Genomic DNA, 19,645 nt, shown 5'->3' with positions numbered 1-19,645 from the left:
ACTGAGGTCAGCCACACAGGTGGTTAGCTAGGTCTGAGCCACAATAAAAACCCTGGATACCTAGGCTCAGAAGAGTTTCCCTGGTTGGCAGTACACCATGCATGTTGTCACACATTGCTGCTGGGAGAATCAAGCCCTGTCCACATGATTCCACTGGGAGAGGAAAACTGGATGTTTGCACCTTTTCTCTCCTGTACTCTGCCTCATGCACATTTTGCCCCTGCTGATTTCTCATTTGTGTATGAGTCAGAGTCTCACTCTGTCACCCAGGCTGGAATGCAGTGCTATGATCTCAGCTCCCTGCAACCTCCACCTCCTGGGTTCAAGTGATTCTCCTGCCTCAGCCTCCCAAATACCTGGGATTACAGGTGCCTGCCACCACGCCAGCTGATTTTTGTATTTTTACTGGAGATGGGTTTCTCCATGTTGGCCAGGCTGGTTTTGAACTCCTGACCTCAAGTGATCCACCTGCCTCAGCCTCCCAAAGTGCTGGGATTACAGGTGTGAGCTATGCACCCAGCCAACCCCTGCTGACTTTATTTATTTATTTATAGAGACAGGGTCTCGCTCTGTCACCCAGGCTAGAGTGCAGAGGTCTAATCATGGCTCATTGTTACTTCAAACTCTGAGGCGCAAGTGATTCTCCCACCTCAGTCCCTCAAGTTGCTAGGACTAGAGTTATATGCCACTGTGCCTGCTTAATTTTTAAGTGTTTTTTTTTTTTTTTTTTGTAGAGATGGAGTCTTGCTATGTTGCATAGGCTGGTCTTGAACTCCTGGCCTTGAACAATCCTCCTATTTCGGCCTCCCACAGTGCTGGGATTACAGGTGTGAGCTGCCTCTGCTGATTTTATTCTATATCTTGTCACTGTAACAAATCATAACCCTGAATTTAATGGCTTTGCTAAGTTCTCTGAGTCCTTCTAGCAAATCATGGAACATCAGGATGATCTTGGAGATCCCTCATCAGCTCATTCCCCCAGAAAATGTGATTACAACATGCAGAGTTTTCCTTAACTTTTATTTTTTTCCTGGCAAAATAGGTTTAAGATGTTTTTATTTGTTGCAAAAGAGACAGACCTGTGACTTCTATTCCTGATGTCTGCCTCTCGTTGCTTTTTTTTTTTTTTTTTTTTTTTTTTTTGAGACAAGTTCTTGCTCTGTTGCCCAGGCTGGAGTGCACTTGGGTGATCACAGCTCACTCCAGCCTCAACCTTCTGAGATCAAGCAATCTTCCTGCCTCAGCATCCTGAGTAGCTGGGACTACACGCACGCACCACCACACCTCGCTAATTTTTTCTTTTCTTTTTTTTTTTTAGAGATGGGTTGTTGTAATGTTGCCCAGGCTGGTCTTGAATTCCTGGTTTCAAGAAATCCTCCTACCTCAGCTTCCTGAGTAGCTGGGATTATAGGGGTGAGCCACCATGCCCAGCTTCACTGCACGTATTTAATAATTCTTTGTTTCTTTCTTTCTTTTTTTTTTTTTTTTTTTTGAGATGGAGTCTTGCTCTGTTGCCCAGGCTGAAGTACAGTGGCACGATCTCGGATCATAGCAACCTCCGCCTCCCAGGTTCAAGCGATTCCCTGACTCATCCTCCCAAGTACCTGGGACTACAGATGCACACCACCACACCCAGCTAATTTTTGTATTTTTTTTTTTTGAGATGGAATTTCGCTCTTGTTGCCCAGGCTGGAGTGCAATAGTGCAATCTCGGCTCACTGCAACCTCTGCCTCCTGGGTTCAAGCCATTCTCCTGCCTCAGCCTCCCGAGTGGCTGGGATTACAGGCATGCGCCACCATACCCGGCTAATTTTGTACTTTTAGTAGTGACGGGGTTTCTCCATGTTGGTCAGGCTGGTCTCAAACCCCAACCTCAGGTGATCCCCCCACCTCAGCCTCCCAAAGTGCTGGGATTACAGGCGTGAGCCACCATGCCCGGACTAATGATGATAATTCTACCTAATATTTCCAAAGCACTCACCAGGTTCCAGGGCCACGTGATTTATATGCATGATTCCTTTTTTTTTTTTTTTGAGACAAGGTCTTGCTCTGCTACCCAAGCTGGAGTACAGTGGCATGATCCTAGTTTACTGAAGCCTCGAACTCCTGGGCTCAAGTAATCCTCCTGCTTCAGTCTCCTGAGTAGCTAGGACCACAAGTGCATCCCACCATGCCTAGCTAATATAACCTTTTTTTCTTTAGAGAAGAGGTCTCACTATGTTGCCCAGGCTGGTCTTGAACTCCTGGGCTCAAGCAATCCTCCACCCTTGGCCTCCCAAAGTGCAGGGATTATATGTGTGAGCCACCACGCCCAGTCCCCCAACAAGGTCTTTTAAAAATGCACTAAACTGACCGGGGCAGGGTAGCTCATGCCTGTAATCCTAGCACTTTGGGAGGCTGAGATGGGCAGATCACTTGAGGTCAGGAGTTCCAGACCAGCCTGACCAACATAGTGAAACCCCATCTCTACTCAAAATACAAAAATTAGCTGGGCATGGTGGTGCATGCCTGTAATCCCAGGTACTCGGGAGGCCGAGGCATGAGAATCTCTTGAACCTGGGAGGTGGAGATTGCAGTGAGCCGAGATCACGCCAGTATACTCAAGCCAGGGAGACAGAGAAAGACTCTGTCTCAAAAAAAAGAAAAAAGCATTAAGCTAAATGCAACATGGGATCCTGCATTGGGTCTTGGATGCTGCTACCTGGCCTTGTCCACTTAGCTCCAGATATGCTCCCAATGCACACTCCATACCCCATGCATACCCTGTACCCTGACCCTGCACACCCAGCAGCATTGCTGCTCTTCTGTGATTTGACAGTTGGCAGAGATGCTGCCTCTGTTGGGAGGTTCCTTCTTGGCCAGTGAACTCCTGCTCACCCTTCAAAACCCCAATCAGGTATTGCCTCCTTCCTGCAGCTTACCCTCCCCAACCTCCACACCAAGCAGAGCTATGGCACTGCTTTGAGCTTCCCCAGTCATAGCCTCTGAAAGCTCCTGAAAGGCAGAGTCAAGGGTTGAGGCCTCTCTAAGTTATCAGCAGCATCCAACTCAGGGTCAGGCACCCAGGCATACAGGAGAGATGGAGGCAGAGGTGGAGGGGGATACTTACAAAGACATGTGCAGGATCTCGTTGGTCTCTGGCTTCCAGACCCCTCGGAGCAGCTGCTCAAAGTTGGACATGAGGGCGACACCAGAACCTACAGGACAGGGTGCTTCTGAACAAGCCCGCCACCCCCAGGTCTCCTTTTCCTCTTGTTAGAATTCCCAAGGAAGCAGTCTCTCCACTCCCGGGGTCTTCTCTAGAGGGACACTGAGCCTGGGGGTGTATGATCATCAGCTGCAGGTGGGGAAACTGAGGCTCAGAGAGGACAACAGCCTTGCTGAGGGTCATATGGCAAATTCAGAGCAAAAGTCGCCTAAAGGAATCAGTTATGTCCCCACCTGCAAGGCAGGTCTTCAATCTGGATTTGTCTGTCCTGATGCCCCTAATCCAGGACCCCAAGCTGTGCATGAGGCTTTCAAGGCAGCCCCCACCCCCAGTCTCTCTCCTCCTCAAGACTCCAAGTTCTCAATCTTTCTCAAGCCACCCATCCTCTGGGGGAGATGCTATACCCCTGGGGAATCTGCTCAGTAGTAAAAGCTTCCTGGAGAGACAATAAGGAGACTCAAATGGAGGTAATGGTTAAATTTCTGGAAGAATCTTTCCATTTACCCTAAATGTATTGGTTAAAGAGACTTGGACATTCACTCCAGGAACTGCTGCACCAACTGGGGTGCCTGAGATGTACTACTGGACCAGGCAATCGCATCTGGGGCCATTTTGTCCCCAAGGAAGCATCTGGCAATGTTGAGAAACACTTTGAGTTGTCACAGTTGGGGAGGGAGCACTACTGGTGTTTAGTGAGTCAAGGCCAGGGAGGTGGCTCACCATTGTATAATGCACAGGTTGACCCCCATAGCAAGGAATAACTGAGGACATCATGGGTCAGTGGAGGGTGATTCTAGGCCTTGGCACTGTGGGTACCCATATCTGGTGGGCAGGAAGTGAGGATAAAGTACCCAGTGGTTTTTGGCACTTGCTCAGGCCTTCTTTCCCTGCTTTCCCTGTTATTCCTTGGCCCACTTCTCCAACTTATAATGTTGAATTATCTCTTTCTCCCCGAACTTCTGTCCATTTTTGCTTTATGCATTTTGGTGCTCTGTTTCTAGGTGCATATATGTTTATAGTTGTTACACCTTCCTGGTGGATTGACCCTTTTATCATTATAAAACGTTCTTTATTTCTAGTAACATTTTCATTATTACTTTATTTTTTAATTTTAATTTTTTAGAGACAGACTCTTGCTCTGTTGCCCAGTTGGAGTGCAGTGGCAAAATCATAGCTCACTGTAACCTTGAACTCCTAGGCTCAAGTGATCCTTCCACCGCAGCCTCCTGAATAGCTAGAACTACAGGCATGAACCACCATGTCTAGCTCTATTTTCTTCATACGAAATGGTCTGTAGGTTTCACTGGCAAAAGGGCCATGGTCCCCAAAAGTTAAGAGCTCCTATAGCTAGAGCTCTGGAGAAGAAGGGGTTCTCACCTGCAGCAATTTTTGCTCTGTAGGAGGTGTTTAGCAATGTCTGGAAACAATTTCTTTTGTCACAGCTGGGGACAAGTGTGCTACTGGCATCTCGTGGGTAGAGGCCAGGGGTGCTGTTCAACATCCTACAATGCACAGGGCAGCCCCCACCACAAAGAATGATCCAGCCCCACGTCAGTAGGGCTGCAAGTGAGAAACGCTGCTCTGGCAACGCTAGCTTTCATCGTCATTATCACTGTCTTAGGTACCCCTGACAATAACATCTCTGGAAGAATCTTCCCACTTACCCTAAAGGTATCGGCTGATACCTTTAGGGAGGTTTGAACACCTACTCCCGTCTTTACACCCCTTTGCCTGGAGCAATGGCTTTCCCAACTGGCGTGCCTCGTAGTACCGCTGGACCAAAAGTTCTCCACTGGGATGATTTTTCATTGTCATCATCCTATTTACCTTTGACCCACCCAGTTGCAATCATGACGAACCACCCGTGGTGGTAGTGGTGATGGGCATGATGGATGCCCACCGCGATCTTGCGGACTCGCACCACCTCCTTCATGGCCACGAAGATGAGTTTCACAGGCAGGAAGCAGACACACTTGTAGAAGAGGTCCAGGGGGCAGAAGAAAATCAAGTACCTTTTGGGGAGAGAACGCTGAGTGCCAGGGGATGGGCAGACTGTGAAGGATTGGGGTAGGGAGCTGTGGTTGTGTCAGACCCCCCTCCCCAGCGTGCTGAGCCTAGACGAGAGCTGAGCATGGAGGGCAGCATGTTCAGGGCCATCATGAGGGCTGTTGCTGGTGCGTTCTAATTCCTCCAACCTCTCTCCTCCCTGGTGCCCAGGTTGTTCCTTCCCCCACCTGGCTCTGCTCTTCCATGCCCAGCACGGCTTACCAGACAGCTGAGGCCAGCAGGATGCTGGAGTTGTTGCTGAAGTAATCGATCAGTGGCTCCCCAAGGAGCAGGTCAGCCAGGATGTAGCTCCCGAAGCAATGCAGCATGGCGCACAGCCAGGATGCGACGGGGTGGCGCCGGGACAGCTCGACCGCTCCTGGGAGGCACAGGAGTGTCCCCCATCATCACCAGCATGCCAAGGACAGGCTTCCCTCCCATATGCTCCGGTCAGCCTATCCTAATCCAGACCGCCCACCCAACCCTGAGCAGTTCGTAAGTTTCAGAGGAGGAACCAAGGTTCAGAGAGGCTGCACACATGCCTGAGGTTGCACAGAGAAAATAGAGAGCCGAGTGGGAGTCCTTTCCTCCACGTCCAGAGAGGTGGCAATGATGATTACACTAGCTCACATTTAGGACTTATTAAATCCTCATCAGTGCCCCAGCCAAGGGATGGCTTTATTATTACAGGAGTCTCCTAATTGTCCTGAGGAGGCTGAGGCTTAGAGAGATGGGCCAGCTTGCACCTGGGAGTACTTTGAAATTGCTACTCTGGGCCCGGCGTGCTGGCTCACACCTGTAATCCCAGCACTTTGGGAGTCCAAGGTGGGCAAATCACTTGAGGTCAGGAGTTCAAGACCAGCCTGGCTAACATGGTGAAACCCCGTCCCTAAAAATACAAAAATTAGCCGGGAACGGTAGTGCATGCCTGTAATCCCAGCTACTCAGGAGGCTGAGACAGGAGAATCGCTTGAACCCGGGAGGTAGAGGTTGCAGTGAGCCGAGATTGCACCACTGCACTGCACTCCAGCCTGGGCAACAGAGCAAGACTCCATCTAAAACAAACACACACACACACACACACACACACACACACACACGCACGCACACACACGAAAGAAAAGAAAAGAAATGGCTATTCTGACCTCAGCTGATCCGAAGATCCCTATGAGCTTATGCTGGTATTCTTTTTTTTTTTTTTTTAAACTTTTTTTGTTTGTTTGAGACAGAGTCTCACTCTGTCAACCAGGCTGGAGTGCAGTGGTGCAATCTCAGCTCACTGCAACTTCCGCCTCCCAGGTTCAAGCGATTCTCCTGCCTCAGACTCCCAAGTAGCTGGGATCACAGGCACCCACCAGGATGCCTGGCTAATTTTTGTTTTTTTAGTAGCGAAGGGGTTTCACCATGTTGGTTAAGGTGGTCTCTAACTCTTAGACTCAAGTGAACCTCCCACCTCAGCCTCCCAAAGTGCTGGGATTACAGGCGTGAGTCACCGTACCCAGACTTATGCTGGTATTCTTATCCCTGCTGTTTAAAAAAAAAAAAAAAAAATTTCTTTTTTTTTGAGACAGGGTTTCACTCCCATCACCCAGGCTAGAGTGCAGTGGTGCAATCATGACTCACTGCAGCCTTGACTTCCTGGGCTCAGACACTCCTCCCACCTCAGCCTCGAAAGTATTTGGGACTACAGGCACGCGCACCACCATGCCAGGCTAATTTTTTGTATATTTAAAGTAGACATGGGGTGTCGCCATGTTGCCCAGGCTGGTCTCAAATTCCTGGGCTCAAGCCACCCACCTGGTTTGGCTTCCCAAAGAGTGGGGATTATAGACATGAGACACCATGCTGGCCCATTTTAAACATTTTTAAGTGTGTAGTTCTTTTTTTTTTTGAGACAGAGTCTCGCTCTTTTGCCCAGTTTGGAGCACAGTGGCGTGATCTCGGCTCACTGCAACCTCCTCCTCCCGGGTTCAAGTGATTCTCCTACCTCAGCCTCCCGAGTAGCTGGGATTACAGGCATGCGCCACCACGCCCAGCTAATTTTTGTATTTTTAGTGAAGATGGGGTTTCACCATGTTGGCCACGATAGTCTCGATCTCTTGACCTTGTGATCTGCCCACCTCGGCCTCCCAAAGTGCTGGGATTACAGGCATGAGCCACTGCACCTGACCAAGTGTGTGGTTCAATGGCATTATACTCACATTGTTTTGCCATCATCACCATCGACCATCTCCAAAACTCTTTCATCTTCCCAAACTGAAACCTATTAAACACTCACGTCACCTAGCCCCTGGCACCCACCATTCTACTTTCTGTCTCTATGAAATTGATGACTTTAGGCATCTCATATAAGTGAAATCATACAGACTTTGTTGTTTTGTGTGGCTTATTGAGCATAATGTCCTCAAACTTCATCCCCATTGTAGCATGTATTAATATTTTGTTTCCGGGCTGGGCACGGTGGCTCACACTTGTAATCCCAACACTCTGGGAGGCTGAGCCAGGTGGATCACTTGAGCCTGGGTGTTTGAGACCAACATGGGCAACATAGTGAGACCCCCATCTCTCCAAAAAATTTTAAAAATTAGCTGGGCGTGGTGGCATGCTCCTGTAGTCCCAGCTACTCAGGAAGCTGAGGTAGGAAGATCACCTGAGCTGGTGTTGTGGAGGCTGCAGTGGGTCATAAGCACGCCACTACACTCCAGAGCAAGACCCTGTTGAGAGGGGAGGGAAGGGGAAGGGAGGGGAGGCCAGCCTGGGCAACACAGTGAGACCCCATCTCTACAAAAAAATTTTTTTTTAATTAGCTGGGCATGGTGGCATGCACCTGTAATTCCAGCTACTCAAGAGGTTGAGGTGGGAGGATTGCTTGAACTCAAGAGTTTGAGGCTGCAGTACGCCATGATCGCACCACTGCACTCCAGCCTGGGTGATAGAGTGAGACTCTGTCTCAAAAATAATAAATAAATAAAGTCTGCAGTTGAGTTAATGATAGTGTACCAATGCCAATTTCCTGGTTTTAATAATGCACTATCGTTATGTAACATGTCACTGGAGGAAGCTGGGTAAAGGGTATTTGCAAATTCTCTGTACCATTTTTGCAACTTCTTGTGAGTCATAAGCTCTTCCAAGATAAAAAGTAATTTAAAATTCCATATTAAAAAGAAGGGGGCTTAAACACCCATTTCTGAGTCCTTGGGTCCTATAGCTGGCCTTTTTTTTTTTTTTTTTTTTTTTTTTTTTTTAAAGGGCTGGGCATGGTGGCTCACACCTGTAATCCCAGCATTTTGGGAGGGCGAGGCAGGTGGATCACCTGTGGTCAGGAGTTCAAGACTAGCCTGGCCAACATGGTGAACCCTTGTCTCCACTAAAAATACAAAAATTAGCCGGGCATGGTGGTGGGCACCTTTAATCTCAGCTACTCGGGAGGCTGAGTCAAGAGAATTGCTGGAACCCAGGAAGCAGAGGTTGCAGTGAGCTGAGATCGTGCCATTGCACTCCCACCCAGGCTGACAATAGCGAGACTCCCTCTCGGGGGGGAAAAAAAAAAGTTCATGAAAATGCAACACTCGGGGTACAGTATTAATGTCTATTCATCAAATCCTTGCATCTTGTATTATTCATGTAAAGCCTTTATAATCTTTATAAATAGTTCTATCTTTATGCTAATATCTTCATAATCTTTTAAGGCCACACCTTGGAGTTAGAACTTGGGTGTCTCCTGGTATGACCACTTCTTTCATCATATTGATTCTGTCTTTCCCAACTAGTTTCGTTTTGAAGAGAACGACTTTATGATCAAGTTGTAAGGCAGAGCTACTCTGTACATTACACGACCAGAGCTAAAACCAACGATTCCCCTAATATGACTTACTCTAATAAAATGAAAACTCCAGTCAGTGTTGACATGAGGTAACAAGGTCACAAAATGTGATCTCTCTTTGTGTTTGTTTGTTTGAGACGGAGTCTTGCTCTGTTGCCCAGGCTGGAGTGCAGTGGCACAATCTCGGCTCACTGCAAGCTCTGCCTCCCGGGTTCACACCATTCTCCTGCCTCAGCCTCCTGAGTAGCTGGGATTACAGGCGCCTGCCACCACACCCAGCTAATTTTTGTAGTTTTAGTAGAGAAGGGGTTTCTCCATGTTGACCAGGCTGGCCTTGAACCCCTGATCTCAGGTGATCCACCCACCTCGGCCTCCCAAAGTGCCGGGATTACAGGCGTGAGCCACAGTGCCTGGCCTGGACACCTTTTTTTCTTTTCTTTTTTTTTTTTTTTTTTAAGACAGCGTCTCGCTCTGTCACCCAGGCTGGAGTGCAGTGATGCAATCATAACTCACTGCAGCCTCAAAGTCCTGGGCTTGGGCCTCCCAGGTAGCTAGGAGTAAAGGCATGTGCCACCACGCCTGGCCAATTTTTATACTTTTTTTTTTTTTTGGTAAAGATAGGATCTCGTTGTGTGGCCCAGGCTGCTCTTAAACTCCTGGCTTCAAATGATCCTCCCACCTTGGCCTCCCAAAGTGCTTGGATCACAGGTATGAGCCCCCAGCAGGCCTGGCCATTTCTGGTGGCATTGTAACAACAATGACCTTCTCAGTTCCATTTCTTAATTGAGAAACCTGTAGTGCACTCTACTCTGTAGAATTACCTTCTTCTTAGCTTGGTCAGCCCCACAGAGGGGAAAATAATCATCAATGCCAGAGTTTCTCCTACAAACCCAGGTGAGTGCCTCCGTGGGCATAACCATATTAGAGGCAACTTGGCAACACTAGGGAAATATGAAGCAGTGCATCCCCTGGACCCCAGCAATTCCACTCCTCGCTATTAACCCCAAAGAAACAAGTGCCATAAACAAAGACATAGAGAAGGAAGATGTTTCACTGATGCAATGTTGCAACAGGAGAAAAGTGAAATTTACAGTCTCTTAGTAAAGCTGTGGGAAGCCACAAAATGTGGAGTGCCATATAGTAGCTATTTCAAAGCGAACTAGGCTGGGTGCAGTGGCTCACCCAGCACTTTGGGAGGCCAAGGCAGGCGGATCACTCAAGGTCAGGAGTTCGAGACCAGCCTGGCCAACATGGTGAAACCCTGTCTCAACTAGAAAAACAAAAATTAGCCGGGCATGGTCCCTGTAATCCCAGCTACTCAGGAGGCTGAGGCAGGAGAATCACTTGAACCTGGGAGGTGGAGGTTGCAGTGAGACAAGATGGCGCCACTGTACTCCAGCCTGGGTGACAGAGGGAGACTCCATCTCAGAAACAAAAAAGAAAGAAAAAGAAAAGAAAAAAAGAGAAAAGAAGAAAAATAAAAGTGAACTAGGCGTGGTAGCAGCGTAGAGTCGGTGCCCTTAGTAGGGCGCCAGCACCTTAAGTCTGGCCGGCCATGCGAACCCGTTTGTGCTCAGTATCCTAGTGCACATGCCTTGTGAGCGACGGTGCCATGAGTTTGACTTCCAGTTCCAGCCTAGGAGTTGAATGGATCGCAGCAGTTACCATTGCTGCTGGGACAGCTGCAATTGGTTATCTAGCTTACAAAAGACTTTATGTTAAAGATAATCGAAATAAAGCAATGATAAACCTTCACATCCAGAAAGACAACCCCAAGATAGTACATGCTTTTGACATGGAGGACTTAGGAGATAAAGCTGTGTACTGCCGTTGTTGGAGGTCCAAAAAGTTCCCATTCTGTGATGGGAACAAAACATAACGAAGAGACTGGAGACAATGTGGGCCCTCTGATCATCAAGAAAAAAGAAACTTAAATGGACACTTTTGATGCTGCAAATCAGCTTGTCGTGAAGTTACCTGATTGTTTAATTAGAATGACTACCACCTCTGTCTAATTCACTTTTGCTGAGTTCTAAATGTGGTATATTGCAAACTGCAGCTTTCACATTCATGGCATTTGTCTTACTTGTTGAAACATCGTGGTGCACATTTGTTTAAACAAAAAAAAAAAAAAAGGAAAAACCAACCTCGTGGCCTGTGGGTTATCTTGGTCTTGTAAGGATCCGTTTCTTTAAAATATTGACATATAGGCCAGGTGCGGTGGCTCAAGCCTGTAATCCCAGCACTTTGGGAGGCCGAGACGGGCGGATCACGAGGTCAGGAGATCGAGACCATCCTGGCTAACACGGTGAAACCCCGTCTCTACTAAAAAATACAAAAAACTAGCCGGGCGAGGTGGCGGGCGCCTGTAGTCCCAGCTGCTCGGGAGGCTGAGGCAGGAGAATGGCATAAACCCGGGAGGCGGAGCTTGCAGTGAGCTGAGATCTGGCCACTGCACCCCAGCCTGGGCGACAGAGCGAGACTCCGTCTCAAAAATAAAAGATAAAAAAAAAAAAATATTGACATATAGAGTTGTATCTTACATAGAATATAGTTGTATCTTGAAGTCAACATATTAAATTATTCTCAAAATTATGTATTTGCAGATTGTACTTGTAAGTTTCAAAGAAAAATTATCGACTTTTCATATTAACCTAGAAACTAAATATGATGTGGTTCAGCTATATTAATTTCTTAATACAATCTAGGAAAGAAAAAAAAAAAAAGAAAAGTGAACTAGACCTTGATTAGGGTTTTCCAGCCTCAGCCCTATTGACATTTGGGATCAGATCATGTTTTGCTATGGGGGCATCCTGGCATTATAGCATGTTAAGCAGCATCCCTGGCTTCCACCTACTAGATGACAGTGGCACCCTCCCCCACAGCTGTGACAACCAAGAATGTCTCCAGATATTGCCAAATTTATCCTCGGGAACAAAATCCCTTCTGGTTGAGAATCTCTGTTTTAGGTGTATCAACAAAGACAAGCCCCATAAGCATACCACTGAGTGAAAATGTTGGGCTGCAAAATGATACACTTATGACTGGGCTCAGTGGCTCATGCCTGTAATCCCAACACTTTAGGAGGCCAAGGCAGGTGGATCACTTGAGGTCAGGAGTTCGAGATCAGCCTAGCAAACCGTCTCTACTAAAAATACAAAAATTAGCTGGGCGTGGTGGTGCGCACCTGTAATCTCAGCTATATGGGAGGCTGAGGCATGAGAATCTCTTGAACTCAGGAGGTGGAGGTTGCAGCGAGCCAAGGTCCAGCCTGAGCCACAGAGCAAGACTCTGCCTCAAAAAAAAAAAAAAAAAAAAAAATTATGAGTTTTTTTGTGATTTTTTTTTTTAAAGCTCATCAGCTATCGTTAGTGTAAGTGTATTTTATGCGAGGCCCAAGACAATTCTTTCTTCAAACATGGCCCAGGGAAGCCAAAAGATTGGACACACCTGTTTTACAGTAAGTAATCAATACACTTGCCCCTCTCCTCGATATCCCCACCAACTCACCATGTGATCTTGAACAAGCCACTTTTTTATTTCCACATCTCTTTTTTTAAAAAAATAAAGCAGAACATTGCTTCTTTGTCTAACTCTGTTGAGGACTGGAATGAGCTTTTCCCTCCTCTAATATCACCCTGGAGTTATGAGCCCAAAATGCAGCGTCTCCCTGCACTTAAGGTTGTCCTACGTCTCAACATTGACCAGGGTCCTAGGGTATGAGGTAAAATGCTTCAGCTCCTCTCCTAGGGTCTATTTAAAACACAACTGGTTGAGAGTTAATCCCTCAGAGCAGCTGGTGGCCTGTGCAGAGGCCAGGTCGGGTGAGGCACCCATGTTTTGCAGAAATGGATACCTCTGCATCTAAAAATAACTCCCAGGGACTGAATTCTTTCCAGGATCTTTCTTGTGCCCTCTGGGATCATCCCAGGGACTGAGGTTGGGGAATGGGGGTGGGGACCTCGGGTTTGCATGAGTTATGATATGCCAGGCAGATGCCCATGTTTGCAGCATGTGTGTGCCCTGCTATAAAAGTTACATGTCGGCTGGGCGCGGTGGCTCACGCCTGTAATCCCAGCACTTTGGGAGACTGAGGCAAGCAGATCACTTGAGCTCAAGAGTTCAAGACCAGCCTGGGCAATATGGCAAAACGTCGTCACATGCCTAGCTTCTGGCTCTGCCACTCACTCTGGCATGGCCTTGGACAAGTGACTGCCTGCCCCCCGCCAAGCCTCAGTTTGCTTCACTGTCAAAAGACCAAGATGACGGCCAGGCGCAGTGGCTCATGCCTGTAATCCCAGCACTTTGGGAGGCTGAGGCAGGTGGATCACTTGAGGTCAGGAGTTTGAGTTTGAGACCAGCCTGGCCAACATGGTGAAACCCTGTCTCCACTAAAAATACAAAAATTAGCTGAGTATGGTGGCAGGTGGCTATAATCTCAGCTACTCAGGAGGCTGAGGCAGGAGAATGGCATGAACCCAGAAGGCGGAAGTTATAGTGACCCAAGATTGTGCCATTGCACTCCAGCCTGAGTGACAGAGCGAGACTCCACTTCAAAATAAATAAATAAATAAATAAATAAATAAAAATAAAAATAAAAAGCAAAGTCTAGGTCCTTTCCCCTTTCCAAACTCCTTGGTTTCTCTTGATGGGTTTTGGGGCAGTCCCATGAAGTCAATAGGTTTTTCAACTGCCGCATGCCACAAACACATTCCCCTCTCACTGGGTGAGCTTAGGCTAGTCCCTCCCTTCCCTGGGCCTCAGTTTGCCCACGTGTAGAATGGGGAGGCTGTCTAGGGTGACCAACTATACCCCTTTGCCTGGGTCCCAGGGGTTTCCTGGAACATGGGACTTTTTTTTTTTTTTTTTTTTTTTTTGAGATGGAGTCTTACTCTGTTGCCCAGGCTGGAGTGCAGTGGTGCGATCTCGGCTCACTGCAAGCTCCGCCTCCCGGGTTCACGCCATTCTCCTGCCTCAGCCTCCCGAGTAGCTGGGACTACAGGCGCCTGCCACCATGCCCGGCTAATTTTTTGTATTTTCAGTAGGGTCAGGGTTTCACCGTGTTAGCCAGGATGGTCTTGATCTCCTGACCTCGTGATCCGCCCGCCTTGGCCTCCCAAAGTGCTGGGATTACAGGAGTGAGCCACTGCGCCCAGCTGGACTTTCTTTTATTCTTTTTTGAGATGGGGTCTTGCTCTGTCGCCCAGGCTGGAGTGCAAGTGATTCTCCTGCCTCAGCTTCCCGAGTACCTGGGATTACAGACACCCGCCACTAGGCCCGGCTAACTTTTGTATTTTTAGTAGAGATGAGATTTCTCCATGTTGGCCAGGCTGGTCTCGAACTCCTGACCTCAGGTGATCCACCTACCTCGGCCTCCCAGAGTGCTGGGATTACAGGCGTGAGCCCCTGCACCCGGCTGGACATGGGACTTTCAATGCTCATCTTGGGAAAGCCTGGACAAGGTGACCACCCCAGATCTATATCAGTCATTTCCAAAGACGCTGACTATGAGGGTGAAAAAGAGATGCTTAGCGCCTAGCAACGACGCAAGAGGTATTTCTGGAACTGTGTGGAAATGGAAAGTACCTGTGGGTGGAAATTTCAGTAGATGGATTTTTTTAAAAATCAGCTCTGCCTCAGCGGGGCATGGTAGCTTATGCCTGTAATCCCAGCTACTCCGGCAGCTGAGGCAGGAGTATCGCTTGAACCTGGGAGGTAGAAGTTGCAGTGAGTCGAGATCATGCCACTGCACTCCAACCTGGGCGATAAGGGCAAAACTCCATTTCAAAAAAAAAAAAAGAAAAGAGAACAAAAACAGGCCAGGTGCAGTGGCTTACGCCTGTAATCTCAGCACTTTGGGAGACCGAGGCGGGTGGATCATGAGGTCAGGAGTTCGAGACCAGCCTGGCCAATATAGTGAAACCCTGTCTCTACTAAAAATACTAAAATAAGCTGGGCATGGTGGCAGATGCCTATAGTCCCAGCTACTCAGGAGGCTGAGGTAGCAGAATCGCTTGAACCCAGGAGGCGGAGGTTGCGGTGAGCCGAGATCGCACTACTGCACTCCAACCTGGGCAATAAGAGCAAACTCCGTCTCAAAAAAAAAAAATTAAAAATTAAAAAATAAGTCAATAAAACAGAAAAAATCAGCTCTGCCTCAAAAGAGAGGAAGAAGCTTTGGGTCCCTAAGTCTGGTCTGTAATGGACTCTGTGACTTTCCCTCTCCAGGGGTCAATGCCTCATTTGCAGATGGCTGGGTGGTGCTAGAAGGGTCCCCAGGGCACTCTAGCACCGTGCTATTTAGTCGGAGGTATATGAAGCCTGGGGTACTGACTGAGTCTCTCAGTGTCTCTAGGACCAGTCTTTTCCTCCTGAGCCTTTGAGCTCAGCATTCTGCCTCAGTTTCCTCCCCTGTAAAATAGAGATAGCAGCCTCTGCCTCACAAGGTGGAGCAGGGGTCAACAGCCTCTTGCCCTCAAAAAGCTTGTAGTTCAAACCAGAGATCTCAAATCAGGAATCAAATAAAAGTTTTCTTTGGTCCTAACAGCATATGAAAAATGTTAAAACTTGTCTGGGTGTAGTGGCTCACACCTGTAATCCCAGCACGTTGGGAGGCCGAGGCGTGTGGATCACTTGAGGTCAGGAGTTCAAGACTAGCCTGGCCAACATGGTGAAACCCTGTTTCTACTAAAAACACAAAAATTAGCTGGGCATGGTGGCGGGCACCTGTAATCCCAGCTACTCAGGAGGCTGAGGCAGGAGAATTGCTTGAACCAGTGAACCGAAGGTTGCAGTGAGCCGAGATCACATCACTGCACTTCAGCCTGGCGACAGAGCGAGACTCCTTCTCAAAAAAATTTTAAAAAGTTAAAACTGCAACCAAGATGTCCTGCAGGAAGTGAGTGGATAAACAAAACATGAAACATCCTTACTATGAAATATTATTTGGCCGGGTGCGGTGGCTCACGCCTGTAATCCAAGTACTTTGGGAGGCCAAGGTGGGAGGATCACCTGAGGTCAGGAGTTCGAGACCGGTCTGGCCAACATGGTGAAACCCCGTCTCTACTAAAAATACAAAATACTAGGCGTGGTGGCACGTGCCTGTAATCCTAGCTACTTGGGAGGCTGAGGCAGGAGAATCACTTGAACCTGGGAGGCAGAGGTTGCAGTGAGCCAAGATCGCGCCATTGCACTCCAGCCTGGGTAATGAGCAAAAGTCCGTCTCAAAAAAAGAAAAGAAAGAAAAAGAAAAAAAGAAATATTATTCAGTGAACTATCAAGACATGAAAAGACATGGAGGAACCTTAAATGCATATTTCTAAGTGAAAGAAGCCAGTCTGAAAGGGGTACATACTGCACGATTCCAACCACAGGATATTCTGGAAAAAGCAAAACTCTGGAGATAGTAGAAAGATCAGTGGTTGGCCAGGGGCAGTGGCTCATGCCTGTAATCTCAACACTTTGGGAAGCCAAGGCAGGTGGATCTCCTGAGCCCAGGAGTTCAAGACCACCCTGGGCAACACAGCAGAACCCCCATCATTTTTTTTTTTTTTTTTTTTGAGACAGAATCTCATTCTATCGCCCAGGCCGGAGCACACTGGCACAATCTTGGCTCACTGCAACCTCTGCCTCCCAGGTTCAAGTGGTTCTCCTGCCTCAGCCTCCCGAGTAGCTGGGATTACAGGTGCCCGTCACCATGCCCGGCTAATATTTTGCATTTTTAGTAGAGACAGGGTTTTTCCATATTGGCCAGGCTGGTCTTGAACTCCTGACTTCAGGTGATCCGCCTGCCTCGCTCTCCCAAAGTGCTGGGATTACAGGTGTGAGCCACCACGCCTGGCCAAGTGTATTAATTTAAAAAAGGAAAAGAAAGAGAAATGTTTGAACAGCCAACACAGACACACAGGAAAAATCAGTCCTGGGGGTTCCAGCCCCAACCAGGTAGAGATGTGCCTGCTTGGTTCTCACCTAGGGACAGACGGTCCCCATCTGGCTAGGCTCTGTGTAGTATACATCAACTGACTTGCCCCTGGAGGCATGGGAGTTTGAGATTTATGCACCAGATCAATGGTTCTCAGCTGGGAGAGACTGTGCCCCCAGGAACACTGGCAATGTCTGGGGCATTTTTGGTTGTCATTATTGGATGGTGTAGGGCAGGGTGGAGGTGCTACTAGCCTCAGAGGGTGGAGGATACTACAAAACCTCCTGAAATGCACAGGGCACCTAATGCCCTGTCACCAGCACAAGGCTGGGATACCCCGATGCAGGGAACCAGTTCTCATCTGTGGAACTTGATAAAACACCAATGCTTGGTGCCAACCCCAGTAATTCTGAATTTTTTAATTATTATTATTTTTTTTAGACGGAGTCTGCCTCTGTTGCCCAGGCTGGAGTGCAGTGGCACTATCGTGGCTCACTGCAACCTCCACCTCCCAGGTTCAAGCGATTCTCGTGCCTCAGCCTCCAGAGTAGCTGGGATTATAGGCTTGTGCCACCACTCCTGGCTAATTTTTGTATTTTTAGTAGAGACAGGGACTGTGTTGGCCAGGCTGGTCTCCAACGCCTGGCTTCAAGCGATCTGCCTGCCTTGGTCTCCCAACGTGCTGGGATTACAGATGTGAGCCACCTCCTCCAGCCCCATGATTCTGAGTTAACTAATTAATTAATTAATTAATTTTTCTGAGACGGAGTCTTGCTCTGTTACCCAGGCTGGAGTGCAATGGCATGATTTCTGCTGACTGCAACCTCCGCCTCCTGGGTTCAAGCGATTCTCCCACCTCAGCCTACCAAGTATCCAGGACTACAGGCACCTGCCACCATGCCCAGCTAATTTTTGTATTTTTAGTAGAGACAGGGTTTCACCATGTTAATCACGCTGGTCTCAAACACCTGACCTCAGGTGATCCGCCAGCCTCAGCCTCCCAAAATGCTGGGATTATAGGTGTGAGCCACCACGTCTGGCCTACAATTCTGATTTAAATGAAAGAGGGGTAGCAATCAGGACAAACGGATTTTTTTTTTCTTTTTTTTTTGAGACGGAGTCTCACTCTGTCACCCAGACTGGAGTGCAGTGGCGAGATCTTGGCTCAATGCAAACCTCTGCCTCTCGGGTTCAAGCAATACTTGTGCCTCAGCCTCCCAAGTAGCTGAGATTACAGGTGTGCACCACCATGCCTGGCTAATTTTTGTATTTTTTCTTTTCTTTTCTTTTTTTTGAGATGGAGTCTCGCTCTGTCGCCCAGGCTGGAGTGCAGTGGCATGATCTCGGCTCACTGCAACCTTCACCTCCTGGGTTCAAGCGATTCTCCTTTCTCAGCCTCCCAAGTAGCTGGGATTACAGGAGCCTGCCACCATGCCTGGCTAGTTTTTGTATTTTTAGTAGAGGCAGGGTTTCACTATGTTGGCCCTGCTGGTCTCGAACTCCTGACCTTGTGATCCGGCCACCTTGGCTTCCCAAAGTGCTGGGATTATAGGCATGAGCCACTGTGGGGGCTCTGCATTTCTAACCAGCTCCCAGGTGACATTGACACTGCTCAGTTGAGGACCACACTCTGAGCTTCATCCTTTCTCAGGATTCTCAAGAAAGCCGGACCCAGCCAGGCACAGTTGCTCATGGGAAGCTGAGGTGGGAGGATTGCTTGAGCCCAGGAGTTGGAGGCCATAGTGAGCTACGACTGCACTACTGCACTCCAGCTTGGGAGACAGAGCAACACCCTGTCTCAAAAAAAAAAAAATTTAAAGTTAATTTGGCTGGGAGCAGTGGGTTACACCTGTAATCTCAGCACTTTGGGAGGCTGAGGCGGGTGAATAACTTGAGTTCAGGAATTCGAGACCACCCTGGCCAACATGGTGAAAACTCATCTGTACTAAAAATACAAAAAAAAAAAAAAAAAAAAGAGGCCGGGCGCAGTGGCTGACGCCTGTAATCCCAGCACTTTGGGAGGCCAAGGTGGGTGGATCACAAGGTCAAGAGATGGAGACTATCAGATCACGAAGTGAAGAGATTGAGACCATCTTGGCCAACGTGGTGAACCCGCATTTCTACCAAAAACACAAAAATTAGCTGGGCGTGGTGGCGCATGTGTGTAATCCCAGCTTCTCGGGAGGCTGAGGCAGGAGAATCGCTTGAACCCGGGAGGAAGAGGTTGTAGTGAGCCGAGATCGCGCCACTGCACTCCAGCCTGGCAACACAGCGAGACTCCATCTCCAAAAACAAGACAAAACAAAACAAAAAATTAGCTGGGTGTTGTGGCGGGTGCCTGTAATCCCAGGTACTTGGGAGGTTAAGGCAGGAGAATCACTTAAATCTGGGAGGTGGAGGTTGCAGTGAGCTGAGATCGTGCCACTGCACTCCAGCCTGGGCAAGAAAACAAGATTTCATCTCAAAAAAGAAAAGAAAAGAAAAGCAAGCAAGCCTGATCCAGAAAATGCCAGTATCCCAAGTAATACATTCCTCCATAGACTTCCAAATAAACATCACCACCCCTCACAAATGCATTAGACCTTATTCCTGACAAAATTCTCAATAGATCTTTATAATAGCTAGGAAAGGGAGTCAGGGGTTCTCT

At 48.1% G+C, this 19,645-nt stretch overlaps 1 protein-coding gene and 1 pseudogene across 1 annotated transcript in view; one reads left to right on the top strand and one right to left on the bottom strand.

Annotated features, from left to right (window-relative positions):
• The window catches only part of LOC105492403 (transmembrane protein 38A), a 28,530-nt gene that overhangs the window by 4,711 nt on the left and 4,174 nt on the right, over positions 1-19,645 (bottom strand). The window contains exons 2-4 of the mRNA XM_011759490.2: positions 5,477-5,633; positions 5,036-5,220; positions 3,110-3,197 (exon numbers count right to left, since the gene is read on the bottom strand). Coding sequence (XP_011757792.1) covers positions 3,110-3,197; positions 5,036-5,220; positions 5,477-5,633 — 430 coding nt within the window. The remainder of the gene's footprint in view (positions 1-3,109; positions 3,198-5,035; positions 5,221-5,476; positions 5,634-19,645) is intronic.
• On the top strand, positions 10,690-11,514 carry LOC139360430 (CDGSH iron-sulfur domain-containing protein 1 pseudogene; annotated as a pseudogene).

The sequence above is a fragment of the Macaca nemestrina genome, chromosome 20 (assembly GCF_043159975.1).
Source record: "Macaca nemestrina isolate mMacNem1 chromosome 20, mMacNem.hap1, whole genome shotgun sequence".
NCBI lineage: Eukaryota > Metazoa > Chordata > Mammalia > Primates > Cercopithecidae > Macaca > Macaca nemestrina.
The sequence above is the reverse complement of the archived record's forward strand: the minus strand, read 5'-3'. Positions and strand labels throughout refer to the sequence as shown.